The 23633-nt window shown below is 35.8% G+C and overlaps 1 protein-coding gene and 1 non-coding gene across 8 annotated transcripts in view; one reads left to right on the top strand and one right to left on the bottom strand.

Annotated features, from left to right (window-relative positions):
• Positions 1–17297, bottom strand: part of LOC149784939 (tRNA (cytosine(38)-C(5))-methyltransferase-like) — a 36291-nt gene extending 18994 nt beyond the window's left edge. The window contains exon 1 of one of the 7 annotated variants that reach the window (XM_089978568.1): positions 17178–17297. In XM_089978568.1, coding sequence (XP_089834694.1) covers positions 17178–17292 — 115 coding nt within the window. In that variant the 5' untranslated portion in view covers positions 17293–17297. Of the gene's footprint in view, positions 1–1644; positions 1789–2244; positions 3870–17177 lie in introns of those variants that run through there. The other 6 variants (XM_089978573.1, XM_089978569.1, XM_089978570.1 and 3 more) reach the window with 6 other exon arrangements.
• A 97-nt stretch (positions 17298–17394) lies between these two features.
• Positions 17395–17466, top strand: Trnae-cuc (transfer RNA glutamic acid (anticodon CUC)). Its single transcript has one exon. It is a non-coding gene; the product is annotated as a tRNA-Glu (tRNA).
• Positions 17467–23633: the final 6167 nt, after the last annotated feature.

The following is a 23633-nucleotide window of genomic DNA, read 5'->3' as shown; positions in this document are numbered from 1 at the left end:
ATAACTGATGTTGCCTACCATTATCTATGGCCAAAGCTTCCCACCATTGTACATGACTGACATTTCCTCCCCATTCACACAGCTGATGTTTCCTATCATTATACATGACTGATGTCTCCTACCATTGTACACGGCTGATGATTCCTACCATTATACATGACTGATGTTTCCTACCATTATACATGGCTGATGTCTCCTACCATTATACAAGGCTGCTCCGGCAGCCTAGTGGTTATTGCATCCGCCTTGGATGTGGGAGGTCATGGGTTTGATCCCCCCCAGAGTCATACCAATGACTTACAAAAATGTTACTAACAGCTGCCTCTTTTGGCACTCAGCATTAAGAGGTTAGTGTTAGGACTAGTTGGCCTGGTGTCAGGATAATGTGACTGATGCCCCAGTGCTAGACATCACTATAAACTGTCACACTGCAGACATCGTAGCAATATGACTGAAAATTGTTAAAGCTATGTTAAAAATCCAAATCACACACACATACACACACCATTATACATGGCTGATGACTCCTATCATTATACATAAATGATGTTTCTTACCATTAAACATGGCTGATGCCTCCCACCATTAAACATGGCTGATGTCTCCTACCATTATACATGGCTTATTCTCAAAGTAAAAAGAAACAAAGTATGTTTCAGATGTATGCAGAGAACTTGTTCTGTTTGTAACATATTTTTTTTTTACAGATATGTTATGAAAAGAGAAGTATAAATATGTCTGCTGCAAAAATGTACAAATTCATGCGACTTAATTACGATGTGAACTCTGACACAGACATGAAATAACTTCAGCATCAATAGTATTGGGAAACAAATTCATGTGACAATAAATATTGTGAAATTATTCAAGTCAAGTTTAAAATTTTTGGTAAGTTTATTAGGTTTTCAAATGATTATTCATAAGTTGCACCAGGCTCAGTTTTTTATGACTGGGACCCACGGATCAGGGGTTTGCCCCTTGAGACCCCATTGGGGGAGGACCCCCAAAACCCCTTATAATTTTTTCAGCTTTTTTTAAATGGAAGACCAAAATCATGTCTGGATGTTTCCTGCCATTATACATAGCTGATGTCTCCCACCATTATACATGGCTGATGTTTACTACCATTATACATGGCCAGTGTTTCCTACCATTATACATGCCCGATGTTTCCTACCATTATAAATGCCTGATGTTTCCTACCATTATACATGGCTGATGTTTCCTACCATTATATATGTCTGAAGTCTCCAACTATTATACACAGCAGATGTTTTCTGCCATTATACAAGGCTGATGTCTTCTACCACTATACATAGCTGATGTTTCCTAACATTATACATGGCTGATGTTTCCTATCATTATACATGACTGATGTCTCCCACCATTATATATGGCTGATTGCTCCCACCATTATACACGACTGATGTCTCCCACCATTATATACATGGTTGATATCTCCTACCATTATACATGGCTGATGTTTCCTACCATGATACATGACTGATGTTTCCTACCATTATACATGGCTGATGTCTCCTACCATTATACAAGGCCGCTTCAGTGGCCTAGTGGTTAGAGCATCTGCCTCGCATGCGGGAGGTCATGGGTTTGATCCCCCGCCAAGTCATACCAAAGACTTACAAAAATGGTACTAACAGCTGCCTCACTTGGTGCTCAGCACTAAGAATTTAGTGTTAGGACCGGTCAGCCTGGTGTCAGGATAATGAGAAATAACTGAAAATAGGAGAGAAAAAGGCAAGACTAACTGAAAAAAGAACAGCAAAAGTCAGTACAAATGAATAAAACAACAAAAATAATGAAGAAATGCTACTAAATAATAATCCACGGAAAATAGCATTTCTACAATATATATATATATATATATATATATATATATGATACTTTTCATAGTATGTATCATCATGATACTTTTTATAGTATGTATCATGATACTTTTTATAGTATGTATCATCATGATACTTTTATAGTATGTATCATGATACTTTTTATAGTATGTATCATCATGATACTTTTATAGTATGTATCATCATGATACTTTTATAGCATGTATCACCATGATACTTTTACAGTATGTAGCAAACAGACAGCTTACTGATGTCAGATTCTGCCTGGAATTAAACCATTATCCAATACTCGAATATGCTAAAAGATGGTTGAGCATGTCATTAATTAAATGTTCTAAGGAGGGCATATAATCCAAGAATCCATGAAATATCTTACCCATAAAAACCCAAGAATAGAGAGATTATATCTACTACCCAAAATACACAAACTAGGAAACCCAGGCTGGCCTATTATATCTGGTAATGCTCATCCAAACTGGAAAAAAATCTCAGAATTCTCAGAATATCTTATGAGGCTCCATATCCATAAATTACCTTCTTACCTTCAGGACACAATGGACTATCTTATGAGGCTCCATATCCATAAATTACCTTCTTACCTTCAGGACACAATGGACTATCTTATGAGGCTCCATATCCATAAATTACCTTCTTACCTTCAGGACACAATGGACTATCTTAAGAATTGTAAGCCAGTGAACCATTACCAACTGACACAATTCTTGTTTCACTAGACATAACATCTCTCTATACCAACATTCCACATGAGGGAATTTATACATGTTAAAAAGACTGGGAAACAAGACATGTGTAGATTCCACTAATGGAATTCCTTGTCAAACTCTTGGGTCTAGTTCTTAAACTCAACAACTTTGAGATTAATGGCAAAAATTACTTTCCATATAAATGGAAAGTCATGGGGACTAAGATGGCTCCCTCATATGCAAATATCTACATGTGCCAATTATAAAGCCAACTTCTTTGTTCTGCAAGCCATCAATCATACCAACTGGTATGTTTCACTGATGATGTGGAAATTAAATGGAATGACAGGATAGAAAAGCAGGATGAATTGATCATGCAAATCAATACTTTCCATCATTCAGTCAAATTCACTGCCAAAAATGTAAACAAAGACCATATTTTTTGGATACAAAAACTAGAATTGTTCATAATACACTTCATACAAACATTTGTTCCAAACTGACTGACAAACATCAATACCTTCTTCCATCTAGCTGCCACCCAAAGCAATACACCCATAACATACCTTACAGTCAAGCACTTAAGATCAGAAGAATTTGCTCTGATGAGACAACTTTCGATACGATATGCTTAGAACTGACACAACATCAGATAGAGCGGGGCCACAACAAAGATATAATAGTGGAAGTTATACATAATGTCAAACTAACAAAACTGGACTGAGCTCCTAAAATACAAGGGAAAAGAAAACATGGAACAAGTACCCTTCCTCCTCGCATTCCACCCAGAGAACCCACAAGTAGGTTGCATCATTGAAAAATTGGTCAATCACTGAATCATGTAAACTGCTTAAATTGACCTTTCCACACAAACCAGTAGTATCACTCTGCAGACCTCTAAATTTGAGAGACATGCTTGCGAGAGCAAATTTAAAGCGCCACTCTCAAATTAAAGAATTGATGGGAAATCAGATCCTTGTGGAAACAAATGATGCAAGACATGCCAACTGATGAAGGAAACAAACAAATCTTCCAACACAGTCACAGGTGAAAACCTTAATATTCACAACCATACTATAACATGCAACACTGAAAATGTCATCTACCTCAAAATGGAGCACAGAAATTAGGAAATCCAAATACAGCTAACAGACATTTGTCCATACAATGGTAACAAGGAGCTTACCAAAATCACATTTTTCTGTCATTTATTTACTTTCTGAAACAAATGGTCTTAACTATTATGTTTATGTAAAGATATAAAAAAATACATTTATAATTTATTCAAAAGAGTTTGTTATTAAATGTTACCAACTCAATTATGAAATTTTGACCAAAAACATAAATTCATGCAATTTTTAAGATACATCCAGCTTTTTGTTTGTAAAATTGTTTTTTTTTTGTGGCTTTGTCCCTTGAAAATGGAATCAATAGATTCTGAAAGCACTCTGGATAGTTTTGAACCAGTTTTGCACTTTTGTTTGTCATTGTGCTATCCCTGAATTCCTATAGAAGAATGCTTGATAATAGTAGGCAAAATTAATATTTTAATACAAATAATATTATCATACAAATTAGAGAATTTTTAATTCATACTCTTTGGAGATTCAATAATATATCTATCTATTTATATATATATATATATATATACCACTCCCTTGATAACTCATGTCCTGATAACTCGAGAACCCACTTATAATGTGGGGTCAGTCGTGGATCTTATCTTTTTTTTTTACTGGAGAGTACCAATAATTTGACCCCTATTTGTTGAACATAAAAAAAATCATGATCAGAATTGGTAAATGAAATCCTGATACATCACTTGTTTTATCATCTAAAATGGCTGATATGACCTGGAAATTTGAATCAACATTATGAAACTAATGACTTTCAATAAGAAGTCATGTATTTTTGCTAAAATATCTTTCCAAACTACATTCTTGGTACACTGTAAATAACAGCATGCAACAAAATTTTGATCAAAGAAAATGGCGCTAATGCCTACATGAGGCAGCACTATAATAAATAAATACCAATTAAATAAGTTTTTTTTGTGAAGCAAAATGCATGTTTTAGTTATATCTCTTAGTTCGGTTTAAGTGCAGTGATCATAAATACAATGGGCAATGTTGTATTCAAACATGAAATATGTTAATCTACCGTAATGGCTATGACCGCAAACGTTGCTTTAAGAACCTAAGTGCCAACAATGTTTTGATACCTAATTTGCTTTAAGTATTTGTTGCAATCATATTGGTATTTTTTGTATTGTTGCACTGAATTAAAAGTTTACCATGTTAATTAGTCTTTTGTATCAAATAAAAGGGGTGGAATAAATGAAAAGTTAAAAGGCATGCAAATCTAGCAGCCCCAATCGAGTGACAGGCCATCATTGACTTACAATATGTGTGTGTGTGTGAATGTAATATAATTAAACTACTTTAAATTAGCATACTCATTCACAACTGTGATCAAAGATAGCAAGAAAACCAAACAAAATGAGTATTTGATGACATACATTCTGTTTCACAGATAAGTTTCATAAATGAGAAGCTGGTTTCAGAGCTTGTAGTCAATTTGTAATTATTGAATTGGCACAAGATTTCCTCATGAATGAGAAGTTTCACTTTTACTTTTAATGAAATCACTGCATCAATATTTTACTAACAGAACAATAATAAAATGACTTTCAACGATGACAGCTGTTTCATGAACTAAGTGTTCCGTGTTGTTTTTTTATGTTTTGTTTTTTAAATAAAAGAAATCTTGTTTGACTGTGAATTGGAATCAGTAAGTATTCTGGTTCCCTGAAATGTGTGCTTCTTGCATTGCATTCCACTATCACTGAGAGCAAAGCATATGGATCAGGGAACCAGACTATGCAACAGCAACATAAAGCAGTGATGTAATACACAATGGTTTTGCATAAAGCTGTACCGATGTCACTTTTTGCCGATTATGCCGACACCGCATATAGCTGATTATTAAAACTGCCAATACTGATTATGAGACCGATTATTTCAAGAAACCGCCTTTTCTCCAGTTAGTGAAAGCACTAGCATTTGATTGACAACTAAACCATGCTCTATTTTTGTTATAACTAATAATGCCTAAAATGGGTGCGGAGTTATGTGAACAGTTCAAAATGTGGTCTCAAGCTACCACACATGTGATAACTATCTCCCACATTTTATATCCCATCTTATTTCTTATTGTTAACTCATATATGCAAATAAAACTCTTTAGTAAATAACATATTTATTCCGAACTAGTTTTTTGGGGGCACATATGCTCTGTGATGTGTTTCTTCATTCCTTCTTTTAATTTAATGATGGATGCTTATACAGTAATGCCAGGTCAAGTTGACTCATTAAGTTTCATTGGTGAGAATGGAGATCATAATTTGCTTGTCGAATTTTTTTTTACAGCATTCAGTGATCATTCCTGGGATTTAGGGAGCAATTCACTAACAAGCAATGCATGTAAAGCATGGCAAAAATAAATTTCTAAACTTTTGGTTGACGGAGATGTACTTTGTTGTTGTTGTTGTAGGATTTAATGCCATTTTTCAGCACAAGACAGGCTATACATGGCGGCCAGTATTAATGGTGGAGGAAGAATTCGGGAAAACTCCGGAAAGAACCACTGACCCATGAGAAGCTACTGGCAAGCTTTCTCATGTACCCACACTGGCCGAATCCAAGACATGAACCCACGAAGACAGAGGTGAGATGGCAGTGATCCGTTACGGAGAGCGCTTTAGACCACTCGGCCACTCGGGAAGCCAAGATGTACTTTGTAAAGCTAGTCACAGAAAGGGGGGATTTAATTCCTGAATGCGTGAAATTGACGGTCACATTATAGGTCACTTATCTTACATTGCAAAGTACGATCATAGGGTTTTAGTATTAAAATATCATTATCTAAATAAAGTTTCTTACAAAACTATTATTTGGAAAATGATATACATAATGTAGATTTGCTTAATACCTGATGTTTCTATTAAATAAAGAGAGACTGTAAGAAAGTGGATATTTTACATTTGATAATGCAAATATTTCAGGTGACAACAGTTAGACCTATGCACTAACAGTGATGCGCAATGCAAAGGCCATGGAAGTAGTGCAAAACAGTCATGTAATGATTTATTTTGTAATATTTTGGCTATATTGCTTGTTGTCAATAAAGTAATATCTATCCCATCTTTTTCAATTTACACTGCCTATTACATTAATAGTCTTGAAAAAATATTCACTACTTATTCTGGTGACATTTTTTGAAATTTGGCAACAAAATATTGAGATTGGCGATGTTTTTGGGGGGACAACTTTTTAAAAGCCAGGACCATCCCGATAATGTGTATGCTGGAAGTTCAACAGCCACACAAGGCTCCATTGGCTGGTGTGATTGGGATGAGTGCATGCATGGTATTGATAATTTGTTGTGAGCAGACAATCAGCAGTAGTTTACAGCAAGCATGTTAAAATGTATTTACTTTTGAGAATTTATTGTCTTTCAATTAACACCCAAATCAAATGATTATTCCTTAATTTCCACTATTTAATTCTGATTTAAAATTCAAGCCATGTCAAGATGAATGTTATGATTAAATTTATATTTTGGAAATTTGTTTACATCAGCACCTATTATTTCTGCTGATACCAATTATATTGATTGTTCCAATAATCGGCCCGATTATGAGTATGGCCAATTAATCAGTACAGCTTTAGTTTTGCATACATGTGATGGTTCTTGAAACCAGCTGGAATATTGTTAACGAACGCTCAGTGGCTGGGCATCTTGAAAATAAAGGTCATTTTTTTTATACATAAAAATAAATAACTTCGTTAGAAAAAGTGTTTTATTGAAAATTATTCCCAACACAAATTTAAAATGAGTATTCAGCCAATAAACACCAGTTTACTCCCCCCACCACCTCTGCGGTCTTCTCTATGTCGAGCAAGAATGGCATCATTTCATATTGCTATGGAGGTCCCTCAATAACTTGTGCCATCAATTATAGTGCAGTTGATGTTATTGGACCATGCTGTGTGCAAGTTTTCAAAGGAGAGGTGTATATACACACACACACACACACACACACACACACACAGAGTCTTTCTGGTATAAAATTTTGTTACAATGTCAACAGGGTGAAATGCACGTAATCCTCCAAGTATTATTTTAGAACCAAAAAAATGAATCTTGACAAGGGAAACTATAATATGGTTTAGTCTTACTATACCAACCCGTTTGTACCCCACTACTGATTACAATAATGGAAACCTTTAATGTGATAAAAAGAGCATGGAACTTAGTCAATTCATTCACTGATTTATAATTTCTAACCTGACTGTGAGTAGAATGGCCCTAACACTGTCATCATCTGTGCGTTCCATGCTTAACAGAAGCTTTTAATAGACAGACATGCTCGAGAGCCATTTCCAGTTCCTGGACAAGTCCATTTTCAGCAAAGGGGTGTGTGCATGACTACAGATGTACATACATATGTCGTCTGCTTCTGATATTTACAATGTCGAATCAAGCAAAGGAAATGAATGACAACAACAAATTTGCCTATCACGTGGATTTAAAAAGTGGTTTAATTTATATGTTCATGTGTGCAAAGAGATATAATTCCAAACTTTCAACGTTATGGTAATTTAAGGAATTATCCGACAGTAACCTATGGAATCAACGACATCATTATGTTGTCTGATGGAAATAAAGCCCATGGTGTATGCAATATGGCGCCATGTTAGTATGAAAAGTCCGTTAAGTATGAAAGGTGCAATGGGATGCCCGTATTAGTGCCATTCTGGTCACAGGTTATAAATTATAAATCAATGATTTAGTTGACTTAGTTCTGTGCACTTTTTATCACTAACACATCACTGAAATCGGTAGGGGGTACAAACAAACAGGTGATGTATAGTCAGACTATATAAATCAAATAACAAAATTAGTCTATTTGAAACCACAGGTGCTCAACGCGAGCTTGATGTGGAGAAGAAAAAAGCCCAATAATCTGAAGGAAAAAATGATACAGAGTGACAAAAATACCTTAGATTACCCCCATGACCCGTTCTGACATAGGACCCTCTCTATCATTATATATAAAAGAGAAGGTACGTAACTTCCAAATACTTTGTTCCACCCATGACCCTTGATTTCCTCCTGCTATTTACGTCTTTAAAGGCACGTGTCCATACTGTATGGCTTGTTTTACTCCCGAGATATTTTTCTATTCATCAAGCCATCATTTACTTTTCTGCATTGTACCAAACTGAAGCTATGTGCTCCGAAACCATTGAAAAGAGCTACATGTACCATGCCATGTTTGCGACTCTACAATACATCCCTTGTTGAATGACAGAACAGTGGTAGATGCAAAAGTAAGTTTTTACTTACCATTAACTTGATTCAACGTTAGGAATCCTGTTCATTGCAAGAATTAGACACTGTCTTCTTCACTGCACATACATCATATACGTGTGACTTTATTTTAAAAATAGGTAAACTATGCAGCACACACGTCAATGTCGAAATATGATTGACTCAAAAGGTTATACATATTATCACATAGGTCTCCCTAAACACAGTAATGTACAGTAATGGAGAGTAATATACAGTAATGGGCTGTAATGGAGAGTAATGTACAGTAATGGGCTGTAATGGAGAGTAATGTACAGTAATGGAGAGTAATGGGCTATAATGGGGACAAAAATAGAATATTGCGAAAGAAATTATAGTAATGTACATTAAATATTATAATTTGTATTGTACAGACTTAAATAATAACATAGAGTTGCATAGCTATGGATCTTAATCCATTTATCGTTTTATTTCTGTCTTCATTTAAGAGACTCCATTTAAATGTTCGTTTTTTCAAAAAATTTTATTAAAAAAGTAGTTAACTGATTTCTATTGTAGAACTAATGGCTAAAACATTTCAATTGCATAAACACCTAAAACTAGTATAGTGTGCTTTCATTAAATGACGCATTCACATCTGTTGCAAGTGTCTTTGATGTCTTTGATGTCCACTTTAGCTGCACATAGAATCCAGTAAGTTGAGCAGGCAGTGTCATGTATGGTCCAACATAATTACCGTTTAACGACACACTGTGAGATGTAATGGTCAATGAACATTAACAGAATTGAATAGAGGTATCAACAATATTATCTGTTACAGACTTGAATTGATATATGAACAACAGTGCTTGTTACCAACTTTCGCTAATGTTTAAACAGTGATTTTTAATGTAAATAATTGGCATCAAGATGAATAAGAATGAGAAGGCTCCAATAGACATATATTCCTTATATAAGAAGGTTGCAGTCAAACCAAAAAACAGTTTTCTATTCTCCATGTTAAAATTTTCAATTTTGTGGACGTTTGTGATATCTTGGATATTATCAGAATGGTAAAAGGAAAGAGCAAGAAACGGTTTCCTTGCAGTGACTGTAAGAAAGCTTGTGAGCCGGGCTGTCTTTTATGTGAGGTATGTCATCTTTTGAATTGCTTATATATTGTTAGTTTCCATTTAACGATCTTAAATATATATCATTATTATTATATTATCCCTGCAAATTCTTTGAGCTGTCTGTACAATCATTCATTTGAATATGCAAATCTGTTATCTGTGTTTAACATTCTATATCAACTACATAATTGCCAATAAAATGTATCAGTTGTTGCCATTTATAATAGTGCTTCAATAATATGCTTTCAAATGTGAAAAGGAAAGATGAAAGAAGCGATTAGAATTATAAATAGTTTGTTCCCAAGAGTATATATGTCCTGTTTGTGTAATGTTAATAACAGTACATTTCTTAAATTCAGTTAAACTTGGTAAAGTAGATGTTTTTCAATATTAATTGCATTTTATCATTAGCTTTATTATTCGATTGATTATTATATGTCACTTATCGCAAAATTTTTGATTTTTAGTCTTTAAATTAGCATTCTGTCTTTCTGTCTTATCAATGAGTCTTTGATAAGAAAATCTGACCAATTCGATGTTATTTTTTGCCGATTGTATACTGGTATGTATCTTGAAAATGGTCAATGTAATGTAGTAAAATCAACTTAAAAGAAGAAATGTACTGAATGTCATAATAACATTTTGGGTGATGAATTCCATTACCTCGATAATACATGCTCTCTCTCTCTCTCTCTCGTAATGGTATTCATACATCTCAGCAACTTTACTGTTAGATGACACATGATAAGCATATTAGGCATATTTTAATGTAGTAATGTATTATGCTGTTTTTTTTGCAAATCATCCATGTTGTAATGACTCAAGCTTTTTTTAAATGATGTCAATAATATACTCCCTAGAACTATTGTTGAATTGTTGTTTTTAATCAGGCCGTTAAATAAATCATATTTTATCTTCCTCATAGAGTATTATATTTAAACTCCCAAAATTATCCACTGAAAATATTACAAGAAAAGATTAACTTTCTCATTTATTCTTTCTGTATATCTATATTATTTTCAACATACTTGATTCTTTTAAGAGCCCACATCACAAATTACTTTTTTATGTTTATGTCAAATCTTAAACCATCTGATATATCTATATTAGATACACCCACCACCTTCCTAGAACTAATTGTATTAGCATCATAAAATAAAGTTATTATTATTATTATTATTATTATTATTATTATTATTTTACATACTTATAAACGTTAATAGTTTACCCATTTCAATTTGTGACTGCTGGCAGTTTGCATCTATACATTCTGGATCAGGTATGTGATTCTTGGTTTCACTATACGTGCGAAGTGATAACAAGCAAAGACTTTAAGACCTGGTCTTCCATTGATGAGGGGGATACATCTGTTGTCAGTGTTGTTTGCTAGGAGGCAAATGTGATTACTTGATGAGTATCACACAACTTCAAAAAGTAATGAATTATTTTATAAGGACTGAATTGTTTATTTTCTAGGCTATTCAATAAGTTTCTCCCAAACATTTATAATGGCCCTATTATTAGACTTGTAATTATATAACAACGATTTCAATTTCTTGCAACTTTTCAGGAGACCAAATATATTTTTGATTGTAGTGATCTGTAATTTTAGGAATCTGTAAAGTTACTGAGACTTACTGATATTGGATATTTAGTCTATGTGTTTACTTACTTAAAATAGTTATATGTGTACATGTCTTGTATTTATTATTGCAGAGTACATGTTGGATTGTTTTGTTTTAATCAATATATTTACTGTCTAAAATGATAAAATTACCAGTATATTAGATATCTGGTTGACATGAACTATTTCATTTTTATTGGTACATTTATTAAATTTCATTTTGATCTTTAAATAAATATCCTCTCAAGAAATTCGTGGTAGAAAACCTATGTTTGAAATAGATATTCTACAAAATTATAAATGTTTATAATATTATGTTTTTCTTTTTCACATTACAACAGGCTTCTAAGATTGGACTTGAAAAACTCAAAGCTTCAGTTGAGTGGGAGGCTTTTTTGACTGATGAAAGGTACTGTTCTTGCGAGTATGCTGAACACCCCAGTCTACCAGTAGATGCAATTGCTGCTGACATCTTGTTCCGGTACCATGCTGAGAAAGGAATACCATTAAGAACAACTGGTGACGGAGACTGTCTTTTCAATGCTTTTGTGCGGTAATGAATTCAAGTCCATCAAACTGCGCTACAAGACAACTTTAATGATGTTGCTTGAAGAGTCCACGATTTTAGAGCATCCAAATAGATCAAGTATTCAGTTATCATCGCCAGAATATTCTGATGCCGCATTAAATTGCGCTCAGATTGGGAGCTTTTCCTCGGTGTGGACTATGATTGCCCTTGCCATGGTTACAAAGCATCCATTACGTAGTGTTTATCCAGCTGTAAACAGGACAAAAGACTTGGCATTTAAGGTCCTAAATACAACTTCAACCATGCAGCAGAAGGATCGTTGATTTCAGTGATGTGGAGCAATGTAACCAAACCAGCTAATGTTCTTTTGGTAAAAAAAGAAAAACATGGACCCCTAACCATTTTGTGGCATTGGTTGAAAATAACATCAATGACACACCCATCAATAACCAGACCATCAGTGAACCATCAATCAACCCTAACCCTAACCCGACGATCTGTCCCAGGACAGTCAGTGAACCTCCAACTGTCAGTGAACCACCAATCAACAACCTGACCATCAATACTGAAACTGTCAGTGAACCACTAACCATCAGAGAACCACCAATCATTAAGTCGACCATCAATGAACCTCCAGTCAGTAACCCAACCATCACTGGCCTTCAAAGTAAATTCACAGCGTCAACTAGTATCCTAGCCATCAATGACTATCCTAGTAATTACACACCTGAATGTGACGTTAGCATGGAAACGTCCACACCTAAGCGTCAATCAGATGATGGTGACTGGCAGACTCCGAAACATAATCATTGCTCCTCGTGGTCGTTCAAGAATAATGATTACACATACGTAAATTGTTCGAACAGATATACCAGCCTAGTTGACAAAGATGACACCAATGACCTCGCACTGGAATCAATAAAGCCAAACAAGGTCTGTTGGACAATGTTTCTGTAACAAATAATGAATCAGCATTTCTGGTAAGGTTACTGTTGCTGGGCCTCACAGTGGGATTTTGAAGAATGAGAAGTTTATGTAATTTTATGGACATAACAGAAAACATTGAGAATTTTAAACCTAAATGAATATCATAGTGCACTACCATGTGTACCGCCTGGCATAAAGGAAAACGTGTTCTTTATAATTGACAATACACTAAATGAGGAGAAAACGAAGGGTACTTCTCCCACAAATTACTTTGTTACACTAAACGAGAAACTGGTCAGTGTTATAAAGAGAGACAGAAAAAATTGCACTGAAAAACAATTAAACGGTGTGCGCGTCTACTGTCCACTTGAACCACAACCAGATGCTTCTGACATGTTGGTTGTGCGTCGGGCATATAGCAAGCACAATAACTCACTAAAATACAAGCGACGTGTAACTTGGATAGGAAATGTGCCACACTCTATGACACTATCTAAATTTGTCTAGATTATGGAGTATGTTGGTGTATTTCATGGGATGACAATTCATGGAAATACATTAAAACCAGAAGTACACAAGAATACATAAGAACGACACAACGCGTAAAAGTTGTGGCTGTAAATATGGTAAAACAGGAGAGTCTCCTATTTTTTTTTGCCCCTCTTTTCTACATGGTAAATCTGACTTTGAAACTTACAATGCTTTCTTCTCACAAATTGCCAGTCATTTCACAGATGAAAAAATAGAAAACATGATGGTCGGCTCAGATGACGAAACTGCGATTCGTAAAAGTTTAAAGCAGTCATTCCCTGGAGCGACACAGATTGTTTGTACACTTCACTTTAAGAAAAATGTCACTGATTATTTAAAAAATGGGGTCGGCATCAACGTGCAAGATAGAAAATCAATTGTAAACATCCTTTTCGGTGATGAAGGAATTGCACAGGCTTATAATTCTGTAGTTTTAGAAGCAAGAAAAAGACATGCAACAAATGTCATTTCGGAAAATACGTCAGGTTTCCAGCCATACTTCGAAAAATGAATGCTACCAATACTGAAAGATCATGTTAACTATCCTGCAAGGGTAAAAAATGTTGATGCCCACTGGACAAATAATAATGCAGAGACTGAATAATATCATGAAGATTGGAACCAACTGGAAGCAAAAAAATATATCTGATCTGATAGACGTACTACAATCGATTGTCAGTTCCCAGTATAAAGACACTGAAAGATCATTGATTGGAAGAGGCAATTTCAAGCTGGCATCCAATTATATGCATCACAGAGTTTCTATTGACGTGTGGTGTCAAGAAACAGAAACTGAATGGGAAGCAATATTTAGAAAGTTTCTCAAAGACAAGGGTACAAATAAGTTAACAGTAAGGTCGACAAATGGTAAAATCACTATACCAAAGACACCTTCAGAAGGGAAAAAACCTCACCTGAGAAAAAGGATGAGAGCTGAGCGGAGTCAGATTAGAACAAAATAAAAAAGGTAAAAAGGTGGACAGTCTTAGTAATGAATATATATATATATATATATATATATATATATATATATATATATATATATATATATATATATATATATATATAGATATATATATATATATATATATATATATATATATATATTGAGAAATTTACTAGTCCTATATATATATATATATATATATATATATATATATATATATATATATATATATATATATATATTGAGAAATTTACTAGTCCTGCCAAATCTTTACTAGTCCTGTTCACAAAACAATGTCACACAGCTTTCTTGTACATTTACCGATTCAATTTTAAAGTTTGAACAACCTGCAACAAAACTGGGTGTTTTCTGTGTGTTTGTTTTTGCAAATTGTGTACACCAGTTACACCACATAACGTTCCTTTCCTCGTCATAATTCAGCCATTCCCAGTCTTTTGTCCATTTCTTCTGAAATTTTCAATTACGCTTTTCCCTGTCATAAGAATTATTCCTCATCATTTTCATTCAACTTTTGCTTTTTTTCTGGTGGCTAAACACCTTCTATCAAATGCCACATTTTTCCCGTCTTATAAGGAGGGAATTGTGCCTTGTTTTGAAATACGAGATGTTATAGTATAGCTGACGCAAATTATTTAAAGGAAGAAAAGGAATGGCACAGTGTCTTTTATATAAGAAAATCAGAGCAAGAAACACATTTCAAAACACGTGTCTTTGCCCCCTCCCACAATTAAATGACCTCTCCCTAACAAAGACTTAACTTCAATGGATGTTCTGCATGATCAAAGCAGTGGCTATTATAAACACTGTTATAAAATATTAGCATCAGAAGATAGTATTAGTTTCAGCTTGGAAAAGGTGTGTTCCCATCAAACAAAGCCATCCAACACTCAGCGCTTTGTATTTAACATCTCTAATTATGGTATCATAAATCGTAAGTTTGGTAATTGTTCCTAATTAATCAAACCTCAATGCATTGCTGAAATTAATAATAAGGCGGAAAATTTTCAAATCTTAGATACCCATGCTCAGAGATTTTAATTCCCAACAAATGTACAGCATTCTGCTTGGATATCTCCATGTGTATTCAATTATTTGTTCATTCTTGTAAGGGAAAAATATTTTAAAACAACTATTCTTATCATCAAAGAAAAAGTAGTTGTATGGAAAGGATATCTCAATAACGTAATCGTAATAAATTGATATAATTCTTATAATTATTTCGATGGAAATGTAAAATATGTAGTTTCCTGTTTGTGACTGTTGGAGCATTTGGGTAGCGAGCAAAAAAAGAAAAGAACCTTAAACAAAAAAACCTGCAAACTAATTTCTTTGAATAGTTTTTGCCATGTTCTTTTGTGTGGTATACCGCCTTGTAGTTTGTTACTGTGGTTGAGTGAATAAAGTGTGATACCACGTAATTTCTTCATTTAATTCGTTATCAGATTAATTAGGACCAATTACCAAACTTCCGTTGTTAATGACGGGACCATAATTTGCGCTGTTAAGTCAAATGCACAAAATCAGATGGATTCTTGTTATAGAAACGTACCTTTCCGAGGCAGAAACTGACTTCATCTTCTCATGCTAATATTTTATTACTGTGTTTACAATGGCCACTGCTTTGATTCTACAGAACATCTGCTAATTCAAGTCTTTATTAGGGAATGGCGTAAACAAACGCTGACTATTGATAACTGAAACTTACTAGCCAATCGGACTATTAACATTATGAAAGTTACTAGTCCAACAGTTAATCTGCTAGAATACTACCGCTAATTTAGAGCCCTGTGTATGTATGTGTGTGTATGTATATATATATATATATATATATATATATATATATATATATATAGAGAGAGAGAGAGAGAGAGAGAGAGAGAGAGAGAGAGTTTTGGCATTATTTTAATTAAAGAATTAAGGCGTATTATCTGCACTAATAAACAATATCACAACCACTTGTTATTTATGATTTATGTATTTACGTCTGTAAAATAAAATTATAATATTTAATGTACATTACTATAATTTCTTTCGCAATATTCTATTTTTGTCCCCATTACAGCCCATTACTGTGTTTACGGAGACCCTTATCACATGAGCTCGGACTTGTCTCAGTAGTAAAAATTCTCGAAAATCGCACGTTTTGGAGCCCGTAACTTCAGTTTGGTACAACGCATAAAAGTCAATGATGGCTTGATGAATAGAAAAATATCGCAGGAGTAAAATAAGCCATATAGTATGGACGTGTGCCTTTAAAGACGGAAAAAGCAGAAGCAAATCGAGGGTCATGGGCGGAACGAAGTATTTGGAAGTTACGTACCTTCTCTCTTATATATTATGATAGAAGGGTCCTTTGTCAGAACGGTTCATGGGGATAATCCACGGTATTTTTGTCACTGTATGAATTTTTTTCCTTCAGTTTATTGTTTGTTTTTTTTCTTCTCAACATCAAACTCGCGTCGAGCACCTGCGTTTGACGCCCCTAGTATATATTGTATATGACCGATTAGGAATTGTGCAGTGCTGAGAAATATCTACACCTTTCGTGACAGGAGCATTATCTAAGGCAACGTGCATTCCTCCTATGCCACTGTAAAGCTCCAAAACCCTCAGTTCTTTATCATGGTGAAACACTTGGGCATTGGAGGCTGCCATATTGTTATCCTTTATCACGGAAAAAGCCGAAGTATATTCGAATAGTGTAACTAATCCTCTCTATTATCGACTAATAACTGTACTTGAGCGAGTTAACCATCTTCCCAAGTGGTCTAGTGGTTAGGATTCCGCGCTCTCACCGCGGCGGCCGGGGTTCGATTCCCCGCTTGGGAAATATCATGTTTTTTTTATTTTTTTTTTGCCCTTTTTTCTCTTCTTCTTGCTGCGTATGCTGGCACCTTAGATGACATTACTGGAAATTTGTGTGTGTGTGTGTGTGTGTGTGTGTGTTAAGGTGTTATAATTTACCACCGGTAGAAATCAGATTTAACTAGCAGCAGAGAGGGTGAACAGACCACTTGATCCGTCACGTACCCTTTTTAGACATAAAAAAAAATATGTGACCTTCATAGAGGCAACTACCATTACCGCGTCCATGATTCACCCAAACAAAGGATACGGTCGTCACCCTCTCTGCTGCTATTGAAGATCTTCATTTGTTTTATGCTTCAAGTAATACTCTATCTCTGTTGGTGGTTTTTCTATTTTTGGGTTTATTTTTTTTTTCTATTTTTATAATATATCATTAAACTTCTGTATCGATCTCCACCGCCATTTGCACAAATCTGATACAATCCTCTAACGCCGTTGTTACATCCAACACACCGTCGTGGACCAGCAGATGGATTTTTTGATATAATGTAATTATGTTTCTTGCAATATTCTCCACGGCATCTTTTATTACATATATTGGTAGTCCCCTGAAGCATCCATGAACAATTGTGCATTATATTAATGATATCTGTTTAATTAAATTTACACCTCTCTCTGCTGCTATAATTAAATCATTATGTTATAATAAAATGGTACATCCGGAATCTCATACTGCAAGGATAGCTCGAGAACGATTAGAAGCAATCAAAAAATTTCTTCCTGTCAGAGACTCATTTAGAAAAAACTTGCAAGCGCAGCAACAATCACAAGTTGAGTACGAAGAAGACACTGAAAAAACTATTTAAACCCGTCACTGCAGCTACTAAGAAAGCTGCAGCGGCTGTTGAAAAAACTATATGGGGAGATATTACGGAGGAAAATGAGAAGAGGAAAAAGGGTAATTTTCCAGTATTAGAACAAACTGCAGCGCAGACTGAAAAAATAGCAAGAAGAACCAAGAAAACAAAGAACATCTTACGAGATCTTCCAACTGATATAGCTGCGGCTCAACCTCCACCCGTTGGTGAAGATATTGGAGAACTTCGTACCGAGATAGGTGATATGAAAGATCGTGAATTAATAAAACCAGAAGAAGAGGAAGATGATGAAAGAAAAACGATTATGCTGAGCAATAAATTTACCAACGTGGGCATCAGATTCATAGAGAAATTAAGGATATTGATACGTTATCAAAACTTGCAGCAGAAAGTGAAGATAAAAAAGACAAAATTTTAAAACCTGAACATAGTTCAGTTCGTAAGTAGTTAAGTGGGGCACATTAGGGACAATGGGACTTAGCATTAAAAAGACCCCTGGGTCAGATTAGGGACAATGGAAATTTAACATGGAGAGAAATCGTGGGTCACTCTAGCGACAAGGGGAATTTAACATGGAACTATAGTGTGGGTCTGTCTAGCGACAAGGGGAAATTAACATGGGAATAGAGTTTGGGTCTGTCTAGGGACAAGGGGAATTGAACATATGGAAATTGAACATGGTGGGTCTATATAGCGTCAAGGGGAATTGAACATGGTGGGATTGTCTAGGGACAATGATGGTAGAGGGTCAAACACAACAGAGACAGAAACATACATACACTAGTACAAGCGTGAGATTTATATATAAAGCATTACCAAGACCTGAAATCTTGCTGGGGTGTTCAAAAATTTGCATAATTGTAATGATGCTATAAATAGCTATAATCAAGGAAATGCTCAACGACAAAATGGATGTGACTAAAAGTAACGCTAAAATGACGAAATTGTTCCAGAATTTAAAGGAAAATAAACATATCCCCGAAAATTAAGTTACAATGGTTTAGACTAAAATGGATAAAATTAGTAACTACTTACAATATCAACTTCTGTGACGATCGTGGATAAATGCCTATGTATCTATAATCAGCTGAAATTCCTATGAAATCCCACTATCTATTTATAGCTCCAACTTGTGGGTTTTTCCTTTGGAAAATCCCACTATCTTTTTATAGCCTCAGCTTGAGTGACGTTCCTGTTTATGAATTCTAGCATATATGTATAGCTACAAAATGTGGAAATCCCCAAGTCGATATTTATAGTCTCAAAATTTCCAGCGTCAGTGACGTCACTGTACTGAACACTAGGGGATAAATGTCAACAGTGTTGCAAGTGGCTGACCTGAATACACGCTACTGCAGGTAGGTAGGTAGAGTGTATCTGATAGGGATAAAGTGAGTTTTTATAGGGACAAACAGAGACCAATACACACACACACACACACACACACACACACACACACACACACAACATACGCGCGCAGACTCACACACACACACACACACACACAGGGAAGAGGAAAAAACAAACCCCAAAATATACTATCCACACTCGGGAGGAAGAAAAAACAACAACCAAATATACGATCTACACAACGTACGCGAACAAACACACACACACACACACACACAACATACGCGTGCAGACTCACACACACGCACACACACAGAGGGAAGAGGAAAAAACAAACCCCAAATATACTATCCACACTCGGGAGGAAGAAAAAAACAACCAAATATACGATCTACACAACGTACGCGAACAAACACACATACACACACACACACACAACATACGCGCGCAGACTCACACACACACACACACACACACACACACACAGAGGGAAGAGGAAAAAGCAAACCCCAAATATACTATCCACACTCGGGAGGAAGAAAAAAAAAACAACCAAATATACGATCTACACAACGTACGCGAACACACACACATACACACACACACACACACGCACACACAACATACGCGTGCAGACTCACACACACGCACACACACAGAGGGAAGAGGAAAAAACAAACCCCAAATATACTATCCACACTCGGGAGGAAGAAAAAAAACAACCAAATATACGATCTACACAACGTACGCGAACAAACACACACACACACACACACACAACATACGCGCGCAGACACACACACACACACACACACACACACACACAGAGGGAAGAGGAAAAAACAAACACCAAATAAACTATCCACACAAACGTACGCGAACGCATACAAACCCCAAATATACTATTCACACAACGTCGCTAACGCATACAAACCCCAAATATGCTATCCACACTCGGGAGGAAGAAGAAAAAACAACCAAATATACGATCTACACAACGTACGCGAACACACACACACACACACACACACACACACACACACACACACTCACTCACACACAGAGGGAAGAGGAAAAAACAAACCCCAAATATACTATCAACACAGAAGGGAGATAATACAAACCCCAAATAAACTATCCACACAAACGTACGCGAACGCATACAAACCACAAATATACTATCAACACACAAGGGAGATAATACAAACCCCAAATAAACTATCCACACAAACGTACGCGAACGCATACAAACCCCAAATATACTATCAACACAGAAGGGAGATAATACAAACCCCAAATAAAGTATCCACACAAACGTACGCGAACGCATACAAGCCCCAAATATGCTATCCACACTCGGGAGGAAGAAGAAAAAAAAACAACAACCAAATATACGATCTACACAACGTACGCGAACAAACACACACACACACACACACACACACACACACACACACACACACTCACTCACACACAGAGGGAAGAGGAAAAAACAAACCCCAAATATACTATCAACACAGAAGGGAGATAATACAAACCCCAAATAAACTATCCACACAAACGTACGCGAACGCATACAAACCCCAAATATACTATCAACACAGAAGGGAGATAATACAAACCCCAAATAAACTATCCACACAAACGTACGCGAACGCATACAAACCACAAATATACTATCAACACAGAAGGGAGATAATACAAACCCCAAATAAACTATCCACACAAACGTACGCGAACGCATACAAACCCCAAATATGCTATCCACACTCGGGAGGAAGAAGAAAAAAAAAACAACCAAATATACGATCTACACAACGTACGCGAACAAACACACACACACACATACACACACACACACAGAGGGAAGAGTCAAAAACAAACCCCAAATATACTATCAACACAGAAGGGAGATAATACAAACCCCAAATAAACTATCAACACAAACGTACGCGAACGCATACAAACCCCAAATATACTATTCACACAACGTCGCTAACGCATACAAACCCCAAATATGCTATCCACACTCGGGAGGAAGAAGAAAAAACAACCAAATATACGATCTACACAACGTACGCGAACACACACACACACACACACACACACACACACACAGAGGGAAGAGGAAAAAACAAACCCCAAATATACTATCAACACAGAAGGGAGATAATACAAACCCCAAATAAACTATCCACACAAACGTACGCGAACGCATACAAACCACAAATATACTATCAACACAGACGGGAGATAATACAAACCCCAAATAAACTATCCACACAAACGTACGCGAACGCATACAAACCACAAATATACTATCAACACAGAAGGGAGATAATACAATAATACAAACCCCAAATAAACTATCCACACAAACGTACGCGAACGCATACAAACCCCAAATATGCTATCCACACTCGGGAGGAAGAAGAAAAAAAACAACCAAATATACGATCTACACAACGTACGCGAACAAACACACACACACACATACACACACACACAGAGGGAAGAGTCAAAAACAAACCCCAAATATACTATCAACACAGAAGGGAGATAATACAAACCCCAAATAAACTATCAACACAAACGTACGCGAACGCATACAAACCCCAAATATACTATCAACACAGAAGGGAGATAATACAAACCCCAAATAAACTATCCATACAAACGTACGCGAACGCATACAAACCCCAAATATGCTATCCACACTCGGGAGGAAGAAGAAAAAAAAAAAACAACCAAATATACGATCTACACAACGTACGCGAACAAACACACACACACACATACACACACACACAGAGGGAAGAGTCAAAAACAAACCCCAAATATACTATCAACACAGAAGGGAGATAATACAAACCCCAAATAAACTATCAACACAAACGTACGCGAACGCATACAAACCCCAAATATACTATTCACACAACGTCGCTAACGCATACAAACCCCAAATATGCTATCCACACTCGGGAGGAAGAAGAAAAAACAACCAAATATACGATCTACACAACGTACGCGAACACACACACACACACACACACACACACACACACACACTCACACACAGAGGGAAGAGGAAAAAACAAACCCCAAATATACTATCAACACAGGAGGGAGATAATACAAACCCCAAATAAACTATCCACACAAACGTACGCGAACGCATACAAACCACAAATATACTATCAACACAGAAGGGAGATAATACAATAATACAAACCCCAAATAAACTATCCACACAAACGTACGCGAACGCATACAAACCCCAAATATGCTATCCACACTCGGGAGGAAGAAGAAAAAAAACAACCAAATATACGATCTACACAACGTACGCGAACAAACACACACACACACATACACACACACACAGAGGGAAGAGTCAAAAACAAACCCCAAATATACTATCAACACAGAAGGGAGATAATACAAACCCCAAATAAACTATCAACACAAACGTACGCGAACGCATACAAACCCCAAATATACTATCAACACAGAAGGGAGATAATACAAACCCCAAATAAACTATCCATACAAACGTACGCGAACGCATACAAACCCCAAATATGCTATCCACACTCGGGAGGAAGAAGAAAAAAAAAAAACAACCAAATATACGATCTACACAACGTACGCGAACAAACACACACACACACATACACACACACACAGAGGGAAGAGTCAAAAACAAACCCCAAATATACTATCAACACAGAAGGGAGATAATACAAACCCCAAATAAACTATCAACACAAACGTACGCGAACGCATACAAACCCCAAATATACTATTCACACAACGTCGCTAACGCATACAAACCCCAAATATGCTATCCACACTCGGGAGGAAGAAGAAAAAACAACCAAATATACGATCTACACAACGTACGCGAACACACACACACACACACACACACACACACACACACACTCACACACAGAGGGA

The sequence above is a fragment of the Sinohyriopsis cumingii genome, chromosome 13, assembly GCF_028554795.1.
Source record: "Sinohyriopsis cumingii isolate HCF-2022 chromosome 13, ASM2855479v2, whole genome shotgun sequence".
Lineage (NCBI taxonomy): Eukaryota > Metazoa > Mollusca > Bivalvia > Unionida > Unionidae > Sinohyriopsis > Sinohyriopsis cumingii.
Note: the sequence above shows the minus strand (reverse complement) of the source record. Positions and strands in the feature narration are given on the sequence as shown.